The sequence below is a fragment of the Misgurnus anguillicaudatus genome, chromosome 2, assembly GCF_027580225.2.
Source record: "Misgurnus anguillicaudatus chromosome 2, ASM2758022v2, whole genome shotgun sequence".
Lineage (NCBI taxonomy): Eukaryota > Metazoa > Chordata > Actinopteri > Cypriniformes > Cobitidae > Misgurnus > Misgurnus anguillicaudatus.
The window spans coordinates 27,551,566-27,575,482 of NC_073338.2; the positions used below are offsets into that span (position 1 = coordinate 27,551,566).

At 38.4% G+C, this 23,917-nt stretch overlaps 2 protein-coding genes across 4 annotated transcripts in view; both read left to right on the forward strand.

Annotated features, from left to right (window-relative positions):
• The window catches only part of col15a1b (collagen, type XV, alpha 1b), a 56,507-nt gene extending 49,714 nt beyond the window's left edge, over positions 1 to 6,793 (forward strand). For all 3 annotated transcript variants that reach the window (XM_073875851.1, XM_073875847.1, XM_073875850.1), the window contains 11 exons: positions 43 to 67; positions 303 to 328; positions 1,668 to 1,766; positions 2,487 to 2,629; positions 2,766 to 2,823; positions 2,938 to 3,066; positions 3,142 to 3,237; positions 5,355 to 5,417; positions 5,499 to 5,696; positions 5,819 to 5,934; positions 6,076 to 6,793. In XM_073875851.1, coding sequence (XP_073731952.1) covers positions 43 to 67; positions 303 to 328; positions 1,668 to 1,766; positions 2,487 to 2,629; positions 2,766 to 2,823; positions 2,938 to 3,066; positions 3,142 to 3,237; positions 5,355 to 5,417; positions 5,499 to 5,696; positions 5,819 to 5,934; positions 6,076 to 6,292 — 1,170 coding nt within the window. In that variant the 3' untranslated portion in view covers positions 6,293 to 6,793. The remainder of the gene's footprint in view (positions 1 to 42; positions 68 to 302; positions 329 to 1,667; positions 1,767 to 2,486; positions 2,630 to 2,765; positions 2,824 to 2,937; positions 3,067 to 3,141; positions 3,238 to 5,354; positions 5,418 to 5,498; positions 5,697 to 5,818; positions 5,935 to 6,075) is intronic.
• Positions 6,794 to 9,033: 2,240 nt separating this feature from the next.
• Positions 9,034 to 23,917, forward strand: part of tgfbr1a (transforming growth factor, beta receptor 1 a) — a 39,466-nt gene continuing 24,582 nt past the window's right edge. The window contains exon 1 of the mRNA XM_055202256.2: positions 9,034 to 9,193. Coding sequence (XP_055058231.1) covers positions 9,115 to 9,193 — 79 coding nt within the window. The 5' untranslated portion in view covers positions 9,034 to 9,114. The remainder of the gene's footprint in view (positions 9,194 to 23,917) is intronic.

A 23,917-nucleotide genomic window follows, 5' to 3' on the forward strand; every position in this document is an offset into this window, starting at 1 on the left:
TCTAAAGCTTGGTCTAATTTCAGACAAAAAAATATTTTGCAGGTCAACAACAGCAGTTCACAACAAGGTATATTTAGAAATTAATTATACAAAACTATTTCTTACTGCAATGTTTCATGCCATTTTGACCTGTTTTAAACAACAAAAAAAGAGATTTGTATGACTCACTTTAGGGTCAACCTGAATGATGTGAACTTGGCCATGTAGTTACGGATAAGTAAACTCAGTGTAGCAGAATGAATGTCTCTGACAGTGCCACTGTAAGTCTGTTGGATTGATCTATATGTTCTTTATGTCCACAGTGTCTATGTTTCCTAATGGTTATGGGGTAAGTAAATTCTCCCAGTTGTCACATATCATGTGAAATAAATATTCAGCATTGTATATATAAACCAATTGTGCACATACATACAGTATGAAGCATTCAAATTAATATTTAATAACATGCATAAAAAGCCTCTACTACCTGGCAGAAACCACTGAAATCAGTAAAACAACAGAAATAACAATTGGACCATGGTTGGTAATCTGTTCTGATAGCATTCGTTGGGGTGGGGCTACCTCACATACAGATATCTAAAATATTGTCCTATATGAATCTGTGTGTTTTAAAGGAATACTTCACCCATTTGATTTAAGCTTTGTATAGTTAGAACCCCAGTCATGTTTTTGAATGGTCATGCATCATTTCCTCAGGAGAAATACAGATTTCAGTGTTGCACTTCCTTCTTTCAGTCATGTAAAAATCATCATTTTGCATAATTGAAAGAAGGAAGTCCCTTATCTTTGTTGAGGGGGTGAGACTACAAACACCCCTTTTCTCGGTCAAATAGGCACCAAATTGTTACATTTGGTATGTTACATTTCGACTACAAATATGATGCATTTTCAATAAAGATGAATGTTTCTACGGGTGAAATGCTCCTTTAAAGGAACACGCCCAGATTTTGGTAATTTAGCTTATTCACCGTATACCGCAGAGTTAGATAAGTTCAAACATACCTTTTTTCATCTCAATGTGTGCTGTAACTCTGTCTGATGCAGCCCCCGCTAGCTTAGCTTAGCACAAAGACTGGAAGTGAATGGCTTCAGCTAGCATACAGCTCCCAATAAGTGACAAAATAACGCGAACATTTTCCTATTTATGTGTTGTGATTTGTATAGTCACACTGTGTACAAATAACAAGGTCATATGAGACACAGCCATTTTTTAACCGTATACATACTGGGAACTATATTCTCAGAAGGCGAAGCAATGCTACATGGGTGGAGTGATTTGCTCGCAGCCCCCGAGAAGCCCCTGGTGAGGGGCAGAGAGTTCGGTCAGAGTTGTGCAAATCACGTTATTTTGTCACTTATTAGGAGCAGTATGCTAGCTGAAGCCATTTACTTCCAGTCTTTGTGCTAAGCTAAGCTCGAGGGGGCTGCGTCAGCACGCACACGGTGAATAAGCTAAATTCCCAAGATCTGGGTGTGTTCCTTTAAGTATAATTCAAGAAATCTGTGTGAGCTGTTTGTTTGAATACCTGCAGACAGAGATAGTATTTTAGTATGGAAACAATCGTTGCTATAATAATTACATTATATTATTCCAGATAACCTATCTTCTGTTGCAATATTATTTATAATGAATGCTGCTGCTGTTGATGCTGAATGTGTGTCTCAAGGGTGCTAAAGGTGATACTGGCTACAAAGGACAAAAGGGTGAGAAAGGAGATCCAGGTATACCTGGTCCTCAAGGGCTCCCAGGAAGACCAGGCCCTGTGGTAAGTCTTTAAAGACAAAATTTAAAAAGTAATAAAAACTAATGGGTTAATAAAGGCAAATGTCTCTGTCTTACTATTTTATTAAAACAAAGACCTAATTTAATTAGAGATGAGCAAACTGAGATGTCTGCTGGGTATATCAGTAAATGGAAACAATGAGAAAACACTTTTGACAGTTCCTGTAAAATAATGAAGCAGTTTAATAATTCCTCGTGGGAATTAAAGACAGATACCTCATACACTCTAAAAACAAACAGTGCTAAATAGCACTTAAAGTGGTTCTTGACTCGTAATCATAGAGGAACCATTTTTAGTGCTATATAGCACCTATGAAGAACCATACAGGGGTCATATAGCACCCCTATAGCACCACATATGGTTCTACATAGCACCTTATGGTTCTACACAGGTACTTCGTCTGTGCTATATGGCACTTAAAATGGTTCCTCTATGATTACGAGCCAAGAACTACTTTTAGTGCTATTTAGCACCGTTAAGGTGGCCATTATTTGTTTTATCACATCACACCTGGATTTCGAGGTTAAGTCGTGTATGTAGAAGCGCCTTAAGTGGATTAAGCAAAGGACAGCCATCATGGACTTGTACCAGCACTTGAATGACCTTTGGTATTGATGGCTTTAATAGACGTAGATGCGCTCTCTCTTACACACACACTGTTTAGGATCCTCAATAAAACACTGTATATTTTTAAAATTTTAGGGGCCTAAAGGTGACTCTATTGTCGGTCGTCCTGGTGAGCCTGGGGCTCGAGGCCTGCCAGGACTACCTGGCTATGGCAGTCCAGGACCGCAAGGGCCACCGGGACCTCCTGGGCCACCAGGTACCCCGCCAGTGCATGGCTCAGCTGTAAAACAATTATTTATCATTACAAACTTTTTTAAAACGTTTTAGGCTTTACACCTGAGAGAATACAGTGATGCTCATTAACTTTCTCATCAGCAATTTCCTAGACATTAAACTTTTGCATATTTTCTGATTAGCTGTAAGCCTCCCTGGACCTCCTGGGCCACCTGGTCCTCCTGGGCATGGAAACCCTGTAAGTCAGAACAGGAAACCCTTATTTAATATAAACAATCTCAAAATGACTAAATATACTTTTAGGTTTGTTAGGTTTAACTTTGTGCCTGTCTTTCTGTTTTGCCTGGTCTAGGTGAGCACGTATAAAAACACCCAGGAACTTGTGCGTGAGACCCATCAAGCTACTGCTGGCAGTATGGGATATGTTTTAGATAAGAGTGAATTGTACATCAGGGTACAGGAGGGTTGGAGGAAAGTGCAGGTATCTATTTTTTGTTCCCCTTCATAATGGCAATAGGGTTTATCTGATATTTGTAATATGTAACTCTGTTTTTAGTTGGGAGAATTAATTCCCGTTCCGGAAGGCAATTCCTCTTTGTCACAAGGCCTTAGAAGACCCAGTGACCATAGTGTACCTAGAATAAACAGCGAGGTGTGTCATACATACAGTACACTAATACATATAAATATACACTCACCTAAAGGATTATTAGGAACACCATACTATTACTATGTTTGACACACTGCCTTAATTCTACATGGCATTGATTCAACAAGGTGCTGAAATATATTGATAGGATAGCATCTTGCAGTTGATGGAGATTTGTGGGATGCACATTCAGGGCACGAAGCTCCCGTCCCACCACATCCCAAAGATGCTCTATTGGGTTGAGATCTGGTGACTGTGGGGGCTATTTTAGTACTGTGAACTCATTGTCATGTTTAAGAAACCAATTTGAAATGATTCGAGCTTTGTGACATGGTGCATTATCCTGCTGGAAGTAACCATCAGAGAATGGGTACATGGTGGTCATAAAGAGATGGACATGGTCAGAAACAATGCTCAGGTAGGCCGTGGCATTTCAACGATGCCCAATTGGCACTAAGGGGCCTAAAGTGTGCCAAGAAAACATCCTGCACACCATTACACCACCAGCCTGCACAGTGGTATCAAGGCATGATGGATCCATTTTCTCATTCTCTTTACGCTAAATTCTGACTCTACCATCTGAATGTCTCAACAGAAATCTTCAACTGTCTAATTTTGGTGAGCTCATGCAAATTGTTAGCCTGGGTGCCAGCCGATCTTAGCCCCGCCCACAAGAGTTTGAAAACGGGAAGATCGGTCTGGCGTTTTTCCGTTGAGGAGCTGCTATGCTAGGACTAGAGCTGGGCGAACCAATCAAATTGTCAGGGCGGGCTTTATACGATGATGGACAGATAATCAACAGTAACGTAATGAACCACGTCACCAAAGAGCGCGTGTGTTGAAAGGCTGCGCTGTAGAGTTCAGATGTGTGGATTCTGACATGGAGTCTGTTCTAAAAGATATCGACAGAGCATTGATTTTAAAAGAGGAACAGAGAAACGCAAGCAGGGCATTTGTTGATGTTTTTGCTGTCCTTCCCACGGGATTCGGCAAAAGTTGGTCGCAACTGAAACGGGTAACGTTATCACGCCGATGCAACTCGGCGTGCACGACGAGATGGATATAATTAGCGGTCGTTGCCAGCTTCTTTTCGGAAGCCCGGAATCATGGTTGCTGAATAAATGGAGGGACATGCTAGGCTCCAATATTTTCAAGCCAACGTAATGGGTATCGTCGTGGATGAAGTTCACCTAACGTACAAATGGTAAGAGATAGTCTTACTCTATGACTTAGTAAATACTTCATGTTGTGGTATAAACGAAATGTTGTAAACATAGTAGGTGTTGATGTACATTCGCTAACTCAGACTTAGTATAATCACAATGTTAGTGTCATTGTAGCGAAATAACTATCAGTTCAGTCAGGCTGCAAAGATGTCATTTCAACATACGTCACACACTCCGTTGCTCTGATTGGTCGTAGGTCTATCCAATTGAGTGCAGAGGCATTTTTCGGTTGAGACACGCCTCATAATTATAGCTCAATGGAGCGGTATCAGACTCAAATTCTGACTAGAATTGAGTATGACAACGTCAGGCTAGCAAATTGTAGCCTCTTTTTCCTATTTGTAGTGGAGATGAGTGGTACCCGGTGGGGTCTTCTGCTGTTGTAGTCCCCGCCTCAAGGTTGTGTGTGTTGTGGCTTCACAAATGCTTTGCTGCATACCTCGGTTATAACGAAACAAAGTTGCTCTTGAATCAGTCGGCCCATTCTCCTCTGACCTCTAGCATCAACAAGGCATTTCCCCACATGACTGCCACATACTGGATGTTTTTCCCTTTTCACACCATTCTTTGTAAACCCTAGAAATGGTTGTGCGTGTACAAGTAACTGAGCAGATTGTGAAATACTCAGACCGGCCCGTCTGGCACCAACAACCATGCCACGCTCAAAATTGCTTAAATCACCTTTCTTTCATATTCTGACATTCAGTTTGGAGTTCAGGAGATTGTCTTGACCAGGACCACACCCCTAAATGCATTGAAGCAACTGCCATGTGATTGGTTGATTAGATAATTGCATTAATGAGAAATTAAACAGGTGTCCCTAATAATCCTTTAGGTGAGTGTATATAGTACACATATAGTATAATGTGAAAAGCTAATCTTCACCTTTTACAGGAGTTAAAGAACTTTTTGCCAAGCTACAATTTGCTTCCACACAGTGCACACACCGTGCCAGGGGTAAGATTTGCTTCAACCTTACTGCACTTTTAATTATCAGTGTGTAATGGACCAAGTTGACATGACCTTTGACCCTCTCAGTTGCACCTGGTGGCACTGAATGCCCCATTCTCAGGAGACATGCGTGGAATCCGTGGGGCAGATTATCAATGTTACCAGCAAGCCCGGGCCAGGGGCGCAACATCCACTTACAGAGCATTCCTCTCCTCTCACCTGCAAGACCTCTCCACCATTGTAAGAAAAGGAGACCGCTTCAACTTGCCAGTGGTGAACCTCAAAGTAAGAAACCAATTAATCTTGTGCTTGATAAGGCACAGAGCGTCCATGCGGAAAATACTGAAATGAAAGGTTATGCCTAAATCCAGCCTGTGTAAATGTAGTTTCACATCTGTCTTCCACAGGGAGAAGTGCTTTTCAAAAGCTGGATGGCTATGTTTTCCGGAAACGGGGCTGTTTTTGACCCACTTGTTCCGATTTATTCTTTTGATGGGCGAAATGTCATGACAGACCAGGCTTGGTAAACAAATCTTCTATTTAATTTTGCAGACTCAAATCTATTTGCTTGCGTATTATTAATAACATGTTTGTATGCCAATAGCAATTGGTTTCCAGCATTTATTGCGCTTCTCTGACTAACTGCATATTACTATGACTCAAGGCCTCAGAAGCTGGTGTGGCACGGCACGAGTCCCACGGGCATCCGTATGACAACTAGCTACTGCGAGACGTGGAGGACCGGTGACATGGCAGTGACCGGACAGGCATCTATATTGCAGACGGGCAAACTGCTTGGGCAGCAAACACGTAGCTGTTCAAACCACTTTATTGTGCTTTGCATTGAGAACAGCTACATGCAGGACCCCGGAAGACAATAGACAGTTGGACTAACACCATCTACCAATGTTCACTGCAAATGTAGGGAAAGCTGGACTATTGGGAGAAATATCCAATGTGCTCTTTTTAGCCAGAGAGCTCTTTGTATGCAATCATGTTTTATTTCTACTCTGAAAATGATGTAAATATGTATAAATCAACTTACTGACATTGTTCAGTCTGCAACCCACTTACTTTCAAACAACTATGGATACCAAAGTATACCTCAGCCAGACATCAACAAACAGGAGTAGATCTTATTAATACAAATGCACCACATTCCTGTGTCTTCTCAGATGGGTTATTTGTCCATAATTTTTAACTAATAAGATTTTTTTACTCTAGACAAATTTTGAATGAAAAATATTGATAGATGCATCTTTCTAAACAAGGTATTTTTTTGCTAGTGAGGCTGAACGTTGTTTTAATGCACTGTATTAAAATTGGCTTTTTCTCACCCCTCTTATCTGTCAACTTCCTAACAGAACATTAAAGAGTGACTGCATGTCTTGTTTATTTATAATGTAAAAGCACATAAAACTAATTCCAGTCCATAATTTAAAAAACATTTATTTCAAATGCTGACCACATTACATCTCTTCCCATTGCTTTAGACCAGTGGTTTTCAAACTGGGGGGGGGGGGTGTGCGAGAGATGGTGCCAGGGGGCCCCAGTTTTATGACATTTTATGCAATACATTAATTTATCATAAATTCTGTGTAATTAAACCTAAAAAATAAGGCTACTAACCAAAAGCACTACTTTTTTGGATAATTTAATGATTTTTCTATTAAAATGTTGAGTTTTAGAACAGTTTTTTGTCACAAATTTTCTTTGGGGGGCCGCGAAGGAATCCACCATACACAAGGGGGGCCGCATGCTGAAAAAGTTTGAAAACCACTGCTTTAGAATGTACAACATATTTAGAAAGACAATTTTAAATTATAAGTTACAATGTTTTCACTTTTAGAAATCTGTTATGAGTATGTAACTTTTACTTTTTACATATTTAAATGGTGCTCAGTGAATAAATGTGTTGTTTTATAGGTATGGTTTATCTCTTTCTAACTATTTACATATTAAGACTTTACCATTAAGAGAGAGAGAGAGAGATTCACTCTTTGTCTTCTTCAAGGGTTAACCTAGCCTGACGTTGTCATACTCAATTCTAGTCAGAATTTGAGTCTGATACCTCTCCATTGAGCTATAATTATGAGGCGTGTCTCAACCGAAAAATGCCTCTGCACTCAATTGGATAGACCTACGACCAATCAGAGCAACGGAGTGTATGTTGAAATTACGTCTTTGCAGCCTGACCGAACTGCTAGTCATTTCGCTACGACACTAACATGGTGATTATACTAAGTCTGAGTTAGCGAATGTACATCAACACCTACTATGTTTACAACATTTCGTTTATATCACAACATGAAGTATTTACTAAGTCATAGAGTATGACTATCTCTTACCATTTGTACGTTAGGTGAACTTCATCCACGACGATACCCTACGTTGGCTTGAAAATATTGGAGCCTAGCATGTCCCTCCACTTATTAGACAACCACGATTCCGGGCTTCCGAAAAGAAGCTGGCAACGACCGCTAATTATATCCATCTCGTCGTGCACGCAGAGTTGCCTCGCCATGATAAGGTTGTCCATTTCAGTTGCGACCAACCTTTGCCGAATCCCATAAGAAGGACGGCAAAAACATCAACAAATGCCCTGCTCGCGTTTCTCTGTTCCTCTTTTAAAATCAATGCTCTGTCGATATCTTTTAGAACAGACTCAATGTCAGAATCCACACATCTGAACTCTACAGCGGCAGCCATTCAACACACGCGCTCTTTGGTGACGTGGTTCATTACGTTACTGTCGTTTATCTGTCAATCATCGTATAAAGCCCGCCCTCACATTTTGATTCGTCGGCCTGTTTTGATATTCTCATAGTAGCTCCTGAACGGTGAATCCCCAGACCGATCTTCCCCGTATTTCAAATCGTGGTGGGCGGGGCTAAGATCGGCTGGCACCCAGGCTAGGGTTAACCTATCATCGCCTGAAATAGCTATTCGATCGCATTTTATATCAGGTCACAAGGGGGCAGAACGGAGACACATGAAGCTGTATTTTATATCCGACAATAAAAACGCATATGGGGCGACTATTATCATAGTCCCAGACTAAAATGCATGTGTAAACTGCCTTAATTTATAAACATCTTGCCCTCACATATTTAACATATGACTGCCAATGTTTTGTCTCAAGATGCACACCTGCATTTTTTTTTTTTAATATTTGTAAAAACTACTTAATTGTCTGTGTTTATCTCTGACAGCTCTAACTTAAGGGTGAAATAAACAACTGTCAACTTTTATTTAAAAAGTTCAAAACTGCTTAGAAAGAAGTATAATGTAGTGCAATAATATGCTCATCAGTCTCTTGCCTTCAGGGTTAAGTGTACAGTATCTGCCCTTAGTAGCTACGTTTATGCTTGGCAGACAGAGTGCTGTCATTGCGGCCCCGTTACACAGGTCGAAATCTCGAAATAAAAATATATCTTTATGAATAACAATTAAATAGATTAACTCTCATGAAAATATATACAAATAAATGGTAAAAAAATACTTTCATCGCAGGATTTGAGGTAGTTTGAGGCACGAGTCACGACTTCACTCACCTAGAAGAATGTAACGATAAACAAAGTAAACTATGTGGGCGGAGCTTTTTCACCGTGCTGGCCAATCAAGGCGTTCACTTTGTCGAAGCAAAGACACGACAAGTTGAATGTAAGAGAAAAAACTGACCAGTCCTTACATATTCTCTACCATGATGGATGTAGGAACGTTACTGCGTCGCTCCTTACTGTTGGCTTTACTTCTATGTACAGTGACACAGGAAGCGCGAGGTAAGAGACGTAACTCCTCGTAGTTCCCCGTCTGCCTTTAAGTTTTGTCTTCTGGTCGTTTCCTCTTTTTCAGAAATCTTGGGGTATTCAAATATGGCGCATGTCATGAAACAGCCCCGCTGACATGAGTGTAGTGTTTAAGCTATCTTTATGCCCTGATGTACACCACATGCCCAACAGTTTGGAGGAGTGTGTGTTTTTCGGACAGAAAGGTGGAGCGCGTGCGGTCGGAGAACCGCGCGAGGTTTGGATATCGCGACCGTTTCGTATTTATTTACAATACTTAATGGTTCATATTAATTTATAACAACCACTGGATCAAACGTTTAATTATGTGAAACTGTTGACTAGCGTTGCTTTCATATGCGTGTTCACATTTCTATCAGTTCGTGTTTTATGAAGGCACTTACGATGTGATGGGCATTATCTGATTTTAAATGCTCTTCTGTTGTTAACGTTACACACAATCTTTTATTTAACTAACGTTAGTTGACGAAGATCAGACAGATTTTTCTGTATTTCACTGACACCATGAGATCAAAGACTGTAGGTTACCTTTTTGTTTTGTCAAGTTCAGTAAACTGACAGGAAACCTGTTTCACATGTTTACGCGAGCTCTGACCGTTTATTACAAATAAACTATTTTTGAAGATGATACAAAACATATGGCTTCTATAGTTTATATATCAAGGACAAGCATTACAGCAATGTTTTTGTGAATAACATTCCCCAATCAAATACTAAGTTACTGTGATCTAGCCTAAGATAACATGATAAGGCTTGTAATCAGTAGACTATTTGGACTGGTGGCTTTCGTGTGGTTGTGGATGTGTCAGAATGGCATTCCTGTGTGCAAGCAATCGTGTTTAGCCCCATGTTGTTATATTGTGAAGAAGGCATACAAGTTAAAATGGTTAATTATTATTAGTTAATGCTGATGTTATCGGTGTGATGTACGCAATTAGTGCAGGAAACATTTTATAATCACAGCAGCCCTCCCTTCCTTTCCCCATCAGTATACAACAGCTTCCTCTGAGATACAGAATTGTTGATTTTACACTGTGAGAGATCAGAAGACAAAAACATTTGATTGTTTTTGTTTTCCGAATTGTTCAAGATGTGGCCTTGAGTTTGTACATTTTTACCCTTGGCAAAATATTTCACTAAATTGCCTAAAGATTTGTTTGTGGAGTATTGTAAGCAAGGAATGCTAAACATTAAAACATTGTGTTAAATGCTTTACTGTTCCCCTCCTGGCACTCATAAGAAGAAAGGAGTTACACCTGGCTTGCTATTGTATGACAAAGCGTGACTGCGGATAGACCACTAAAAAAAGAGTTTTTGATATGCATTTAAACACCTTGTTGTATTCATTAAATAAACTTTTTCGTTCATTATGTGAAGTTTTATCTTAAAATACCCCATAGATAATTCATTATAGCATGTTAAAATTCCCACTTTGTAGGTCTGAGCAAAATTGTGCCGTTTTTGGGTGTGTCCTTTTAAAATGCAAATGAGCGCATGAAATGCAAACACTGATCGCAATGATGGTGATTTGTTGCAATTGAAACTCAATTGTGCTTTCAATTTTCTTTCTTTCTTTCTCCCTGCACTAAATGGCAGTGCCATGGATAGATAGTGCAGATTACAGGGTTTCCAGCAGAAGATTTGTTAGTTAAGGTGGTAGGGTTGGGCACGATGAAAATGAATTTTTTTAAATTAAAAACACTCAAATAAAACTTTACTTTGAAGAAACTATGACAGAAAATAAAACACATACTAATTATTAATGAATTAAACGTTTTTAACAGATACCTCTAACGGGAATAGCTGCGTGATGAAGTGAAACTAAAGGGTTAATAAACACAAACTGAAGCAGATGTAGAACGTCTGGCGAATGATAATAGATAGCGCGAAGATTGTAAAAACTGATTATTTCCCACTATTAAAAACATTATCTTAAAGGAGTGTAACTGGGTGATTCTCACGAAAACTTGGTTTTAAAAATGTCAAGCATGAAAATGTAAAAATTGCTTAAATTTACTTTTTTTCCCACCAGACATTGAAAAACAAAGTCTTGAGTAAATGGGAACCTTAATTTAAAAACTTTTACTTATCATTTAACACTTTTTGTAACATAATTTAAAAAATTAGTCCTAAAAAATCTCATTACCGCAACAGTCAGAAAACATCAACACTGACATATTTTCAAAATGACATGACAAACTTGAAAGAACATAATTTGGAGACTCTGCACATGCATTTAAAATCAAAGTATTATGCTTCTATTTATTAAATTAACATTTAATAAGCATCTGTTGCGGTAATGATAATCATAATGTCGTGTAAGCATTCTGACTAGGGATGCTCCGATCGATTGGCCGATAATGCTTGCTATGTTTCTCAATGAATTACGGTGAAATGCCGCTACATCCAAAAGCCAGGGGGCGCTCTCATGCAGAAACTCAAAAAGCGCTGTAGACGAAGAACAATACACACGCAACTGTGATGACACGCAGCTCCATGAAATGGCTGAAGGATATATTTATATTGCTGTTCTTCAAACCTTTTCAGGTATTTTCATGATAATAAAGAATATGTTTAATAATTATGTTTGATGAGTTTTGCTTTTTTAAATGCATGTTATAAACGACTCAAACTAACAGTGATTTTAGATCGATAAGGACTTACTGATCAAAAGCCGTAGTACATGAAATAGCTGTAATAAGATCGCATGTCCGATTCAGAATAGTGATCGGCCACGTATTATTAGTGGAGATCGGCATTGATCAGAGCATCCCTAATTCTGAAGACAATATTTCAAATTAACTGTAAAAAAAATGATCTTACCTGGTAGCCATCTTGAAGTAACTGCTCCATGTGCTTGGTCACTCAAAATCAAACTTTATTAAAATTCTGTATGTGTGCTTAAACTGTTCTCAAAAAGTGTTGCGGAGGATGAGAACATCAGGCATGGACACATCATTTTCCTAATTTTTCTTCATTATTATTATACATGAATATTCAGTAAATATTTTTCTGTCATCTAAAGTAGTCTAGCAAAACATCCATTTATTTTTTTTCTTAATATTTTTGTGTTAATTTGATTAAATTACAACATAACCCATGTTCAAACACAGCTGGACACATTGCGGTAATGAGAATTTCAGCAGAAAATGAGATAAAATTTACAATTATAAATTCTTATGTTGAAATCACACATTTTGCAAGGTAGAACACAGTATTGTGTTAATTCTGATGCTTTTTAATGTTACTATATTACACAATTTAACTTCTTCCACCCTGAAGCTATTTTGGGGATTTTCGCCTGGATTTGGCCTACCCAATTTCAAAAGCTTCCCATACCCACATGCAGAGGTTTACATACAAATGTTTGGTATCATTTTACAGGAAACCCTTTGAAATTACATAAAACACTGTTGAAAGTGCTAAACATGGTTGTATGTGATGTCAGTCCTCTAATAAACACAAAAATAAATAGGCGCTTTTTGATGTTTTTTTTCTGAAGTTTTTATTTAAAAGTGTATAACTCTGGCCCTGAGTGCCTCAGCTCCATGCAGACAGTTTTGTTTGATTCCAGCAATTGCCAGCTTACAGAGGAAAAAAGATTTTTTTCTCTATCATAATCTATACAAAAGTTATTTTACTCCAACTGATGGGAGGAATAATACCCTTTTTGTATACAATTTCTGCCTAAAAACATTTGAAGTGCTCCCATAACCACATACTAGGGGTGTAACGATTCATCGTGCAAATGCGCGTTTTCTCAATGAATGACTTTGAATGAATTACGGTGAAATCCCAGCACATCCGAACGCCAGGGGGCGCTCTCATGCAGAAACTCCCTTTGTGCCACACAAGAAGTAGCATTACAAACGCTATTCCAGGAAATGTCTACACAGGAATATTTATATGCTGTTCTTCAAATTGTTTCAGGTATTTTCATGATAATAAAGAATATTTTGAATGATTTTGTTTAACGAGTGTTGCTTTTATAAATACACGTTATAAACGACTCCGACTCATAATGATTTTAGATTGATAAGGACTTCCTACTGACCAAATGCCGTAATACAGGCACAAGCTGTGTATAAAACGAAGAATCGCAGCCTTGCGATTCAGAATCGATTTCAGACAGGCATTTTTAATGAGGACCGCGATTGAATCGCAATTGAATCGTTACATCCCTACCACATACAGTGGAATAAATGCAATTGCTTTATATCATTTTAAAGAAAGCCCTTTGAAGTTACATAAAAAGCTGCTGTTTGTGACAAATAGTGTTATTTATGTTGTTTTTCATATGATAAAACACCAAATTTTCTTTTTATATGTTGTAAATACTGCCTCTGATAGTGTATAACTCTGGTTCTGTGTACTCTAGCAGACTGCAAACAGTTCTGGTTGTTAACAGCAGCAGACAGTAAACACCCAAAAAAAGAATGATCTCTTTAGCATGTCGCATTCAGAAGTTATTTTCATTTTACTGAAGTGTCCGAAAATACATTTTTCATATAAATATTAATTTTTTGTTTTGGACATATAATAAATAACAAGGGATTATTCATGCACACAACCTAAGAAAATGCTGTGAATGGACTCATTTTTTAGAGTAGGACCTAAGAGAAAAGATGGTGTATCATTTGTGGCTATATGTGCTATCTGAGGCAGTCCACACTCAATTTTCCCATATGTTTACAAAAGACGATTTTTTACCTTATTATTCATTCAACTATTGTTGGATATGTGTTGATAATAGAACAAAAATAACGCTGTAGCCTTATTCCTGAGAATGAGAGCTTTCATTTGATATAAGACTTGCCCATGTTTGTCATACTTGAAAAATATGAAATATGTGAATATTAAATCATATAAAAAATTATGGGGGGGGGGGGTGATAGTGTAAATTAAGTGTAAATAACTTTCTTACAGTAAAAGATTTCTCAAAGTGATGCATATCTGGAGAAAGTAGAGAGTCTAAGCTTTCAAACAGTATCTCATATGTGTTACTGGGGTCCATGATGGACCATTAAAGATTAAAAGAATATTTTATTTGAGTCAAAATACGAAATTTTGTACCCGGGACTGGGTCCTTAGGGTTTAAGAGGTTAAAGCTAAAATCATTAGTGCCGTGGTGTTTCAATGGTTTCGTGAGAATCACCCAACTACTGTAGCATGTAAATAATGCACATAAATAGCATGAGCAACAGCGCTCAACAATTATATCTAATCAACAGGCACGTGAAACCTAGCTAGGAGGTTGCTCACACAACAAAATCACCAGCTAACTTACTTTAAAGCAACACTAAAGAGTTTTTTTTTACCTTAAAATAACGTTTCCAAAAAAGTTTCAGTCGTTCATCCACTCGTAACAGAGTGAACGGCACTTTCACATTCGCTTTGCAGCCCTCTATCGGCCAAAACCGCACTAAAGAAGTTTCCAACCGTCGGGTCGTGGTCATGTAGTTCGAGTGAGAACTACAAAAACTTGCTTTACGGCAGACCTACAATCCAATCAGAGCCAGCTTTGCTGCAGTAGGCTAAATTATTTACGACAATGGTAATGGACAATTCTGCTTCTAACCTGTAGGGGGAGCAAAGAGCAAAAACTCTTTAGTGTTGCTTTAAATTTGCAGGAAACCCTGGATTAAGGGGCGGTATTATTGTAATTGGCTTTGCTACCCTCTTCAAAAAACAGGCAAAATCTGAACAACCCAATTTTTCACATTCTTGCAAAAAATGGTTTACCAAAGCAAAGTTACTGGATTGTTCTTTTTCACATTTTCTAGTTTGATAGAAGCACTGGGGACCCAATTATTTCACTTAATCTGACTTTTTCCATGTTTTTCACGCTATGACCCCTTTAAGGCCGGTATGTTGCGACTGATCAGTGCCCTTAAACCAGGCATCCTAACCCTGATTGCTCCCTGGGCTTTGTAGGGATAGCTGCCCACTGCTCCGGATGTGTGTGTGTTCACGACTTGCAGTGCGTGTGTTCACTTCTCACTGGGAAAATAAGTTAAATGCAGAGGTCACATTTCGAGTATGCATTCCACAACAAACATGTCACTTTTCACTTAACTTTTAAAAGACTACCTATGAAATGGCAACTTGTAATGGAATTTCTAGATGTAATGGTTTTTTGATTATCTGCAAGCGGTACAACATATTTTTACAAACGTCTGAAGATATGTCTTTTTTTAAATTTGGTATTTGGAAAATTAGTTTTATGTTATTTCTGGTAGATTGCCCAGAGCAGAACTTTGAATGAATGTCTTTTGAATTTTGATGCAGCAAATGTTTTCTTTTTTTCAAGCTTCTTTCCTGTTTTTACTTGGGTAATACCACAATAACATTGCAGTCAGAGATTAAATGCATAAACCCTAACCACTGTCACTGAATAGCAGATATGAACCTTTGTTAATAAAGATACAGTGAGAAGAGACCGTGATGGGAGAAATTTTTCTGAGCATATTGATTGGTGTGTCAACATGAGCAGGTTATTCTGAGAAATCAATAAATAGTCAATGATTGTTTTATTTAGTCATCTAATTAGAGCCCGACCGATTTATCGTTTTGCCGATTTTATCGGCCGATATGAGCATGTCGCAGATATATCTGTATCGGCGTATAAGCCGCAGATATGCGCCGATATGAACGTTTGTTACAGAACACATTAAATGCATTTGAAAGATGTAAGTACTTGTTTGTCCAGCAGAGTGCGCCATACTGGTTGCTAATGGCGACCCAGATCACTCACTGTAGTGACACCAGCCAATCCCCCACCCCCTTCACTTCAGTCAGTCAGTCTCTCAGTTCAGGTGGCTGCAGTCACGTAGTGTCTTCTTCACAACATTTTTACACCTGGTATTAAGACGCGCTTTGGTCGATTGGATTATAAATGGACAAGAGAGACGCATTCCCGCTTACATTTGGTGTTTTTAATCCGTCTCTTTGTCGACTTGCGAGTTAAAACGCAAGCGGGAGAAATGACGCGAGACGGAGAAATGACACGTTTAAACTACGCGCAGCCGTGCACTTATATATCACTATATGAGATTACTGCTGCTTGTGTTGTTAGTTAACACGCTCATTTCAGAGCAATTGATTCAATAAGCTCACGCAACTCTACACCCTTGCTAAATAAAAGAGGCGGAGCGAAGACGCATTAGTTTTATTAAAGTCTAAAGTTTGCACGGAACCATGGGTTTGTGTTATAAAAACGTTGTGCACAAGCACAACATTAAACATAGCGTACATTAGTATGTGCTCCGTCAAGCATTGTCTTCGTAACTGTGAGTGGCTAACTAATTTGTGAAGTACACAACTTACTGTAAAGCTAATATTAATCAATGACTTCATAAGTTTCTCTTTATAACGTTATTCTCGTCAAAACTGCAAATGATGCAAGTTTTATGTATTTTGTTCTCTTTGTGTTTTAAAGTTATTTATAATAAGTCAAGTTTACTGTTTAGTGCACTGATATCCAACTAATTTTGGATAATAAAGTTTATTGTTAAGTTCTTGCCTATAGTACATATCTTTGTCACATCAATATAAGTGTTGGATCACCACATTTGTGAGTGATCACCACATTTGTGAGTGATCATTTCATTGCATTGTATTTATTCATATACAGTATATTATGTTAAAGTATATAGTGTTTTCTATGTACAGTAGTATAATATACTGTAGTATATGTGTACTGAACTATAATATACACATAAAGAATATCGGCCGATATATCGTTATCGGTCTTTTTTTACTCCCTAATATCTGTATCGGCATCGGCCCGAAAAAACGCATATCGGTCGGGCTCTACATCTAATAAGCATATGCTGTAGCAGGCAGGGGTTACATTGATTGGAGGGCGTATTGGAATTATGTGTTATTTGGGTGAATTCTTTTAAACAAATCCATCTGAATCAGAATTTTGGTGTGGCATATTCCTGACAGTGTTTGCCCAAGTAGAGACGTTTTGTTTATTAGTGGTAAATTGAAAAATGTTTTTGTCTACGGTTTGCCTTTGTTATATGGCTAAGGATTAAGTGTCTGTTTGTTTTAGTAATCTGGATTAAGTGGGTGGAGCTGCAGTGTCTTATTGAGTGTGACTCACAGCGGGCGACTGATTTGAAAGCAGAGCTTTAAATGTGTAATGTTCTCAAAACTTGGCAGCTTAGGATGTCTGATTTTCCTCCAGACCAACTAAATGTGTGTTTGACTAAGGAAATGCACCATGAGCCAGACTGTGCCTTAATTTGTCCTCTGAGGGGCGGAAAAGGGACTAAATTTTGCTTTTAGTATGAGAGAACTGTCTTCACTTTGTTGTGGACAATATGTGAAAGAGATTTTTGATTTTAAAGATGGAAAATTAAATGTATGATTCAAATAAAATAATTAAAGAGCACCTATTTCATCGCTAAAAATATTTATTTTGTCTATTTTGTATAAACCAATGTGGTTTATGGTTCAAAAAACACATTATTTTCCACATACCGTACATTTTTGTAGCTCCAGATTTTAACTCTCTTCCTGAAACGCATGGATTAATAAAGCCCTGTGTACCTGATTGGCCAACTAATGTTGTGATTGGTCTGAATACCTCTGACATCAGCTGGAAATGTGACGCTGCTTACCATGTTTGAAAGATTTGGTTGCAGGAGTTAACTTACAGGCTGTGAGACAAACCGCGTGGAATTATGATAATGTCAGTCTTGTCTACATCACCAATCCCAGGAAGAAAACTGTTGCCTACTCTCCGTGTGTTTGTTGTAGTCCAATAAAATAGATTTACGTTGGAGACAATAAATCGTGTCATCGTTAACTTTGAGGCATGTACCTTTTGCATATGGTTAGCATGTACTAATACACACTTACACACCAAAGTAAATGTAAAAACGTGAATCGGACAATAGGTGCTCTTTAAGAACTCACAAATCATGGGTCAAAAAGACATTGTATGAGTGTTTGTCAAGTAAAGTCTTGCGGTCTAGTCGTCTCTGCATGTTTAAATTTTTTCTTTGGGCACACAAATGTCTCTGCAATCCGTTAATAATCCCAAGAAATATCAGATTTTTTCCCCGTTATCAACGTGTAGTGTAGTAGCCCATGTGATGTTTATCACCTTTTCTCCCCTAATTAAAATGAGATCAGAAAAAGACACTTGTCACATCATGTTAACACCAGGTTTAAACAGATGTGTCTAATCTGATCACTTGTGATTTGATCAGCTCTTAAGACATGTAAATTTATAAATACTTTGTTACACTAGTTGTCTGCGCATTCAGTCTTAATGATTAATGGTAAACTAACTTGGCTTGCTATCCTCGAAGGGACCTATGAACCTTCAGAGAGAGCAAACCTCCCCACAACAGAACTGCACAGAGGAAGAAAGAGAGCAGTAAAGGTGAAGATGGGGAGGAGGAGGAATGTTGGAAAAATTTAAGCTGGACGCAGAGTAGTGCTGCACAATTAATCGCATCGCAATCGCAATGTCAGCCTGTGCAATTATATGACAGCAAAAAGTTGCAATTATATTAAATAAATAAATGTGTGGACTTGTTAACACAAACTTTCTGATAACAGTTTGATGATTTTCCTAGCTGTTTAAAAAAAGAAAGAAAAACTAACAATAAAGGCAGTGCACGTGTGTGGTGTGCGTCGTCACTTATACCAGAGCGAAGATGGATGCAGAGGCGGTTGACAGTGATCTGGTAGCTAAAAAAAACTCTACGTCTGTTGTATGGCGGTATTTTGGATTTAGGATTACTGACACTGAGCAGTTGCTACATCACGTGGCAATACGAAAACATTTCTAGTTTTACAAATACACATTTTAGCTAAACTTTGTGTGGATTTTCCTTAAAACCCATCAAGTTGACTCATGATACCATTTAGTATAATCGCACATCGCAATATTAGCATCAATAACCGCAATGGGAAAAATTACCCAAATCGTGCAGCCCTAACGCAGAGGCATTAAGACTGCCTTATATACGCTCTTAAAGGATTAGTCCATTGTCTTAAAAAAATTCAGATAATTTACTCACCACCATGTCATCCAAAATGTTGATGTCTTTGTTCAGTCGAGAAGAAATTTTGTTTTTTGAGGAAAACATTCCAGGATTTTTCTCATTTTAACCTGATAAGGAACACTGTGCCGTACACGGTACACCCCCTCCCTTGCACGTGAGGCTGCATAAACGTTATTGTAACTTTGAAGCATTAAATCTTAAAAATATACGGTCATGCGGCACATCGTTGTAAAGCTTAGACTTTCGGGATTCCATTAAGCGCACACAAAGCATACTATGATTTTTAGCAGTCATAAAACTGTAATCTAGTTGTTAGTTACCTGAACCGGGCGGCGCCGATTTAGGATATTTACTTACCTTCAAAATCTTCCCTTTATCCGCTTCAGTGAAATTGTCCAAAACAAATTGTTCTTAAATCCCCAAAAGTCCAAGGAAATGGAATATCCAAGCCTTTTAATCCAAAACGATTTGTTCATATCACAATTTTGACGTTTCTGACCGAATTATATATAAGTAGTGTATACAATTAGGGGGCGTGCACACCAACGCTTTTACGCCCGCGGCCGGCGCATGTTTTCAATTGTTTCCAATGGAAGCTCTGCGTTTTTCAAATAAGCCAGCAGCTAGCAGGTGTTTTCCGCGCTGAAAACCGGCGCTCGGCGGTTTTTCCGCGCTCGGCGCTGAGCGTCCAGAGTTGAAAGAGATTCAACTTTGGGAGAGAAGCTCCGCTCGTCAATGTCAGTTTTCACACGGCTGCCCAATCACAGTGGAGGAGGGGCGGGACATTACCACAGCAACCAACCAGCTCGCAGCACAGATACCAAAGCGCTCAGCTGAAGAAAGCTGGCACTCAGCTGAAAAACAGCTGCCATTCGGCGTCCTCAAGGCGTTTTCAGCCGCGTTTAAAAGTTTTGGTGTGTCCAGCCCCTAAGTTCACTAACGGACATTCGTTCGAACCTCACTTTTCATTCACGATTTATAATGAATATATTCGCATGTCACGTTTATTGTGCAACGTCTGAGGAACAAATACGCCCCCTTGTGGAATTTCAGCCGTTCCATAAGGGGCTACTGAACTTTAATGGACACCAACACTTAACAGTTTTAATGCAGTTTAAAGTTGCAGTTTTAAAGGACTCTAAACGATATCAAACGAAACATAAGGGTCTTATCTAGCGAAACAATTGTCATTTTTGGTAAGAAAAATAATAAATATGCACTTTTAAACCACAACCTCTCGTCTTCCTCTGGCTGTGTGACAAGCCAGCGCGACCTCACGTAAATTGCGTAATGACGTCGAAAGGTCACGTGTTACATATATGAAACACACATTTACGGACCATTTTTAACAATAAACTGACACAAATACATTAATTAGTATCATTCAACATACAACAACGTCGGAACGGTCCTCTTTCTCTACACTTGTAAACACTGAGGCGTAGTTTCGATACATCATCCGTGACCTCTTGACGTGATGACGTATTACGTGAGGTCGCTCGCTCGTCACACAGCCGGAAGAAGACGAGAAGTTGTGGTTTAAAAGTGCATATTTTTCATTTTTCTTATCAAAAATGACAATCGTTTCACTAGATAAGACCCTTATGCCTCGTTTGAAATCGTTTAGAGTTCTTTGAAACTGCAATTTTAAACTGCATTAAAACTGTTAAGGGTTGGGGTCCATTAAAGTCCATTAAAATGAGAAAAATCCTGGAATGTTTTCCTCAAAAAACAGAATTTCTTCTCGACTGAATAAAGAAAGACATCAACATTTTGGATGAGAAGGTGGTGAGTAAATTATCTGTATTTTTTTAAGAAAATGGACTAATCCTTTAATGATTCACAGGCCTGAATGTTTAGGCTCCTCCCGATCCTCCGTTTAGAACTTCATTTAGGGCTTACTCATATTAGGGATAATCCAACCAAACCGTGCCCGAGGGTGACATTTGTGAGCGTGCCCTTAGAGTCCTCTCTGTTTCCTATGCTATTAAAACAATGGTTTGTGATGATCTGCTTTCCAGTCATCCAGGGCAAAAAGCTGTTTGAATGTAGACCACTAATGCAAGTGCCAGCAAACTTGATATTACTCATTATGCTGGTGTGACTCCAGTTTAGTCCACATTGTCTAGACAGGCCCAATTCCTTCATTACTCTTATCCAGCTGAACTACAGATCCTATCGCAGTGAGTGAGGAGACACCCAGCCACAACATGGTTATTTTATTTTCTGCTGTGTCCTTTGGTACATTTGAGTCATCATAGCTGGGTGATGTATGCAATTGATATGTTAATTACATAGATCAGTACACCAATTTACTAGCATTTAGAATGTAGTACAGTAAGATAAGTGTGTTTTCTCTGCTGGAGAGCTTGAAAGGCCTATATTTTCCCTGACTATGTATGATTATACTGTATGGTCTCAGCTTGACTGGGTAGTGTCATTTCTTACTGTGGAACCTTGATGTGCTTACCACACGTTTTAAACTTTGATTAATATTGTTAAAACGGTCTCTAGCTTTCACTGTGATGGTACCTTTTCAAAAAGTACACATTTGTTCCTAAATAGTTCATATAGGTACCAAAGAGCATGTATTAGTACATCAAAGGTGCATATTAGCATGGACCACCGCCTTCAGGTAGTCTCGGTTTTGGTACCCTGATGCTCTCATGACAGCTTTTCAAAAGTTTTCTATGTAAAATGTGCCCTGTTTGGTACTTAACTGCTAGTGTGAAAGCCTGTTTTGTCTTCATTCTAATTTGATCTCAGTTAGATAAAAGAGTAGTTTTGTGAAATCGTGAAACTCTCTGAATTTTACTTGAGCATATTTTATGCTTAAAAGGACGTGACCAGCCAAGCAGTTTCACACGATCTAAATGTTTTCAAAAAGATTTCAAAAGAACTATTTTTTATTTGAATGAAATATATCTTTACACCACTTCGAGGTCACAACTGACTCCTTTTTCATTCACATCATATTCAAAATGTTCCTATACACATTTTCACTCACTGAAAGTAAGACGTCATTTCTTCTTTCATTTCATATAATCTGGCACGGATTATATGAAATGAGATCATAGGGCGTCACCGAAGAATTTTTGTACCTTTTTTTCTTTTTAAACACATCCTGTTATCTGCATTTTCATGAATGCATCTGTGACTGTTTTCTCTATCCTGTCTTCATTCTTATTTGACCTTATTACAGAAATTGCCAGAAAGTTGAAACCAAAGAATTGGCCAGTAATTAACCTTAAATCTAAAAATGTTTTTGTAAAAGATGAAAACGCACATGCTTCTAAAGTCCAGTGTACACAATTCATTGGATCGGATGAGCTGTGTCAACTTAAATGTTTTCATAGAGTGTATAGTCAATTCAGTTTTGGCATTGCCGTGTTGCATCTATTAAACTAATAAAATTTAGGGATGCACCAAAATGAAAATTCTTGGCCAAAACCGAAAAAGAGGAAACCAAGGCCGAAAACCGAAACACCAAAAGAAATTATTATGTCAAATCTGTGTACTAACTTTACTAGGGGTGTGACGGATCACAAAACTCATGGTTTGGATCACATTACAGTTTTTAGGCACGGATCGGATTATTTTTCGGATCAGCAAAAAGGGGATGGGAAAAATCTAATAACAAAGAAATTGCAAACATTTATAAAAAAGAAGAAAGTTGCACATTAAGTAAGGTCTGAAATTAGCATTAGGTACAGAAATCGAATTAAATGAATCATAACACTGTCTTTATTGTATGAATTAAATATAATTATTATTATTTTTAGAGCTACAGAAGTGATTTTCTCTTTGTCTTTGGTTGTTTGATTAACATTAATGACACAGACTTAAGTAGGTTAATTGAGGTTACTGTCTCTAAGACCAAATAAGCACAGACTGGTTTCTGACTGTAATCTATACATACACATAAGACATAAACAAACAAACAAAAAAATACTGTGGAGATCATTTTGTTTTCCCTGTCAATTACAGAAAGAATTTATGTTCGCTTGCTTTTTGAAACGCGTCTCTCGTATGCACTACTACTTGCCCTTAAACGCTTGCGAACACAGAGACGAGGGCGAATCCCAAACAGCGCAGCATAAACAGTCGCTCCACATAAAAACGTTACGTTGTTTTTCATTGCTGTATTCGCCAAATGTATGTTAATGGTTTGAGACACATTAGCGCAACTCTCTCTAAAGTTTACAAATCACGTCGATCGATCGATCATGTCTGACACATTCAACCGCATGTGACTCTGTGGGTACAGAAGGCTGCTCACTTTAGCGCCTTATTGCGTTAAATACGTCCACACGCAGATGTTGCTTCATACAAGCACGGTTTCTGTTCGCGTCAGCACAACATTTCGTCCGTATTGTTTCGGTGATAAAAGTCTTTTGTCCGAAATCCGAAAATGCTCTTTTGGGCCATTTTCGGCTGAAACTTTGTAGTGGCCGAATATACGGTGCATCCCAAATACAAATACATGGCTTTATTCAATTATACAGAGCTTTTCATTAAGGACGGTTTCACATTTGGTGCGATTGCCTTATCCGAACCCGAGTTCGATTGCTCCCCCCTCCCCATGCCCCCCATGGACTGTGTTCACATATTATTTTTCAAGCGTGATTGACTAACTCTGCAAGCAGAGAGATGATTTCTGAATGCCTCC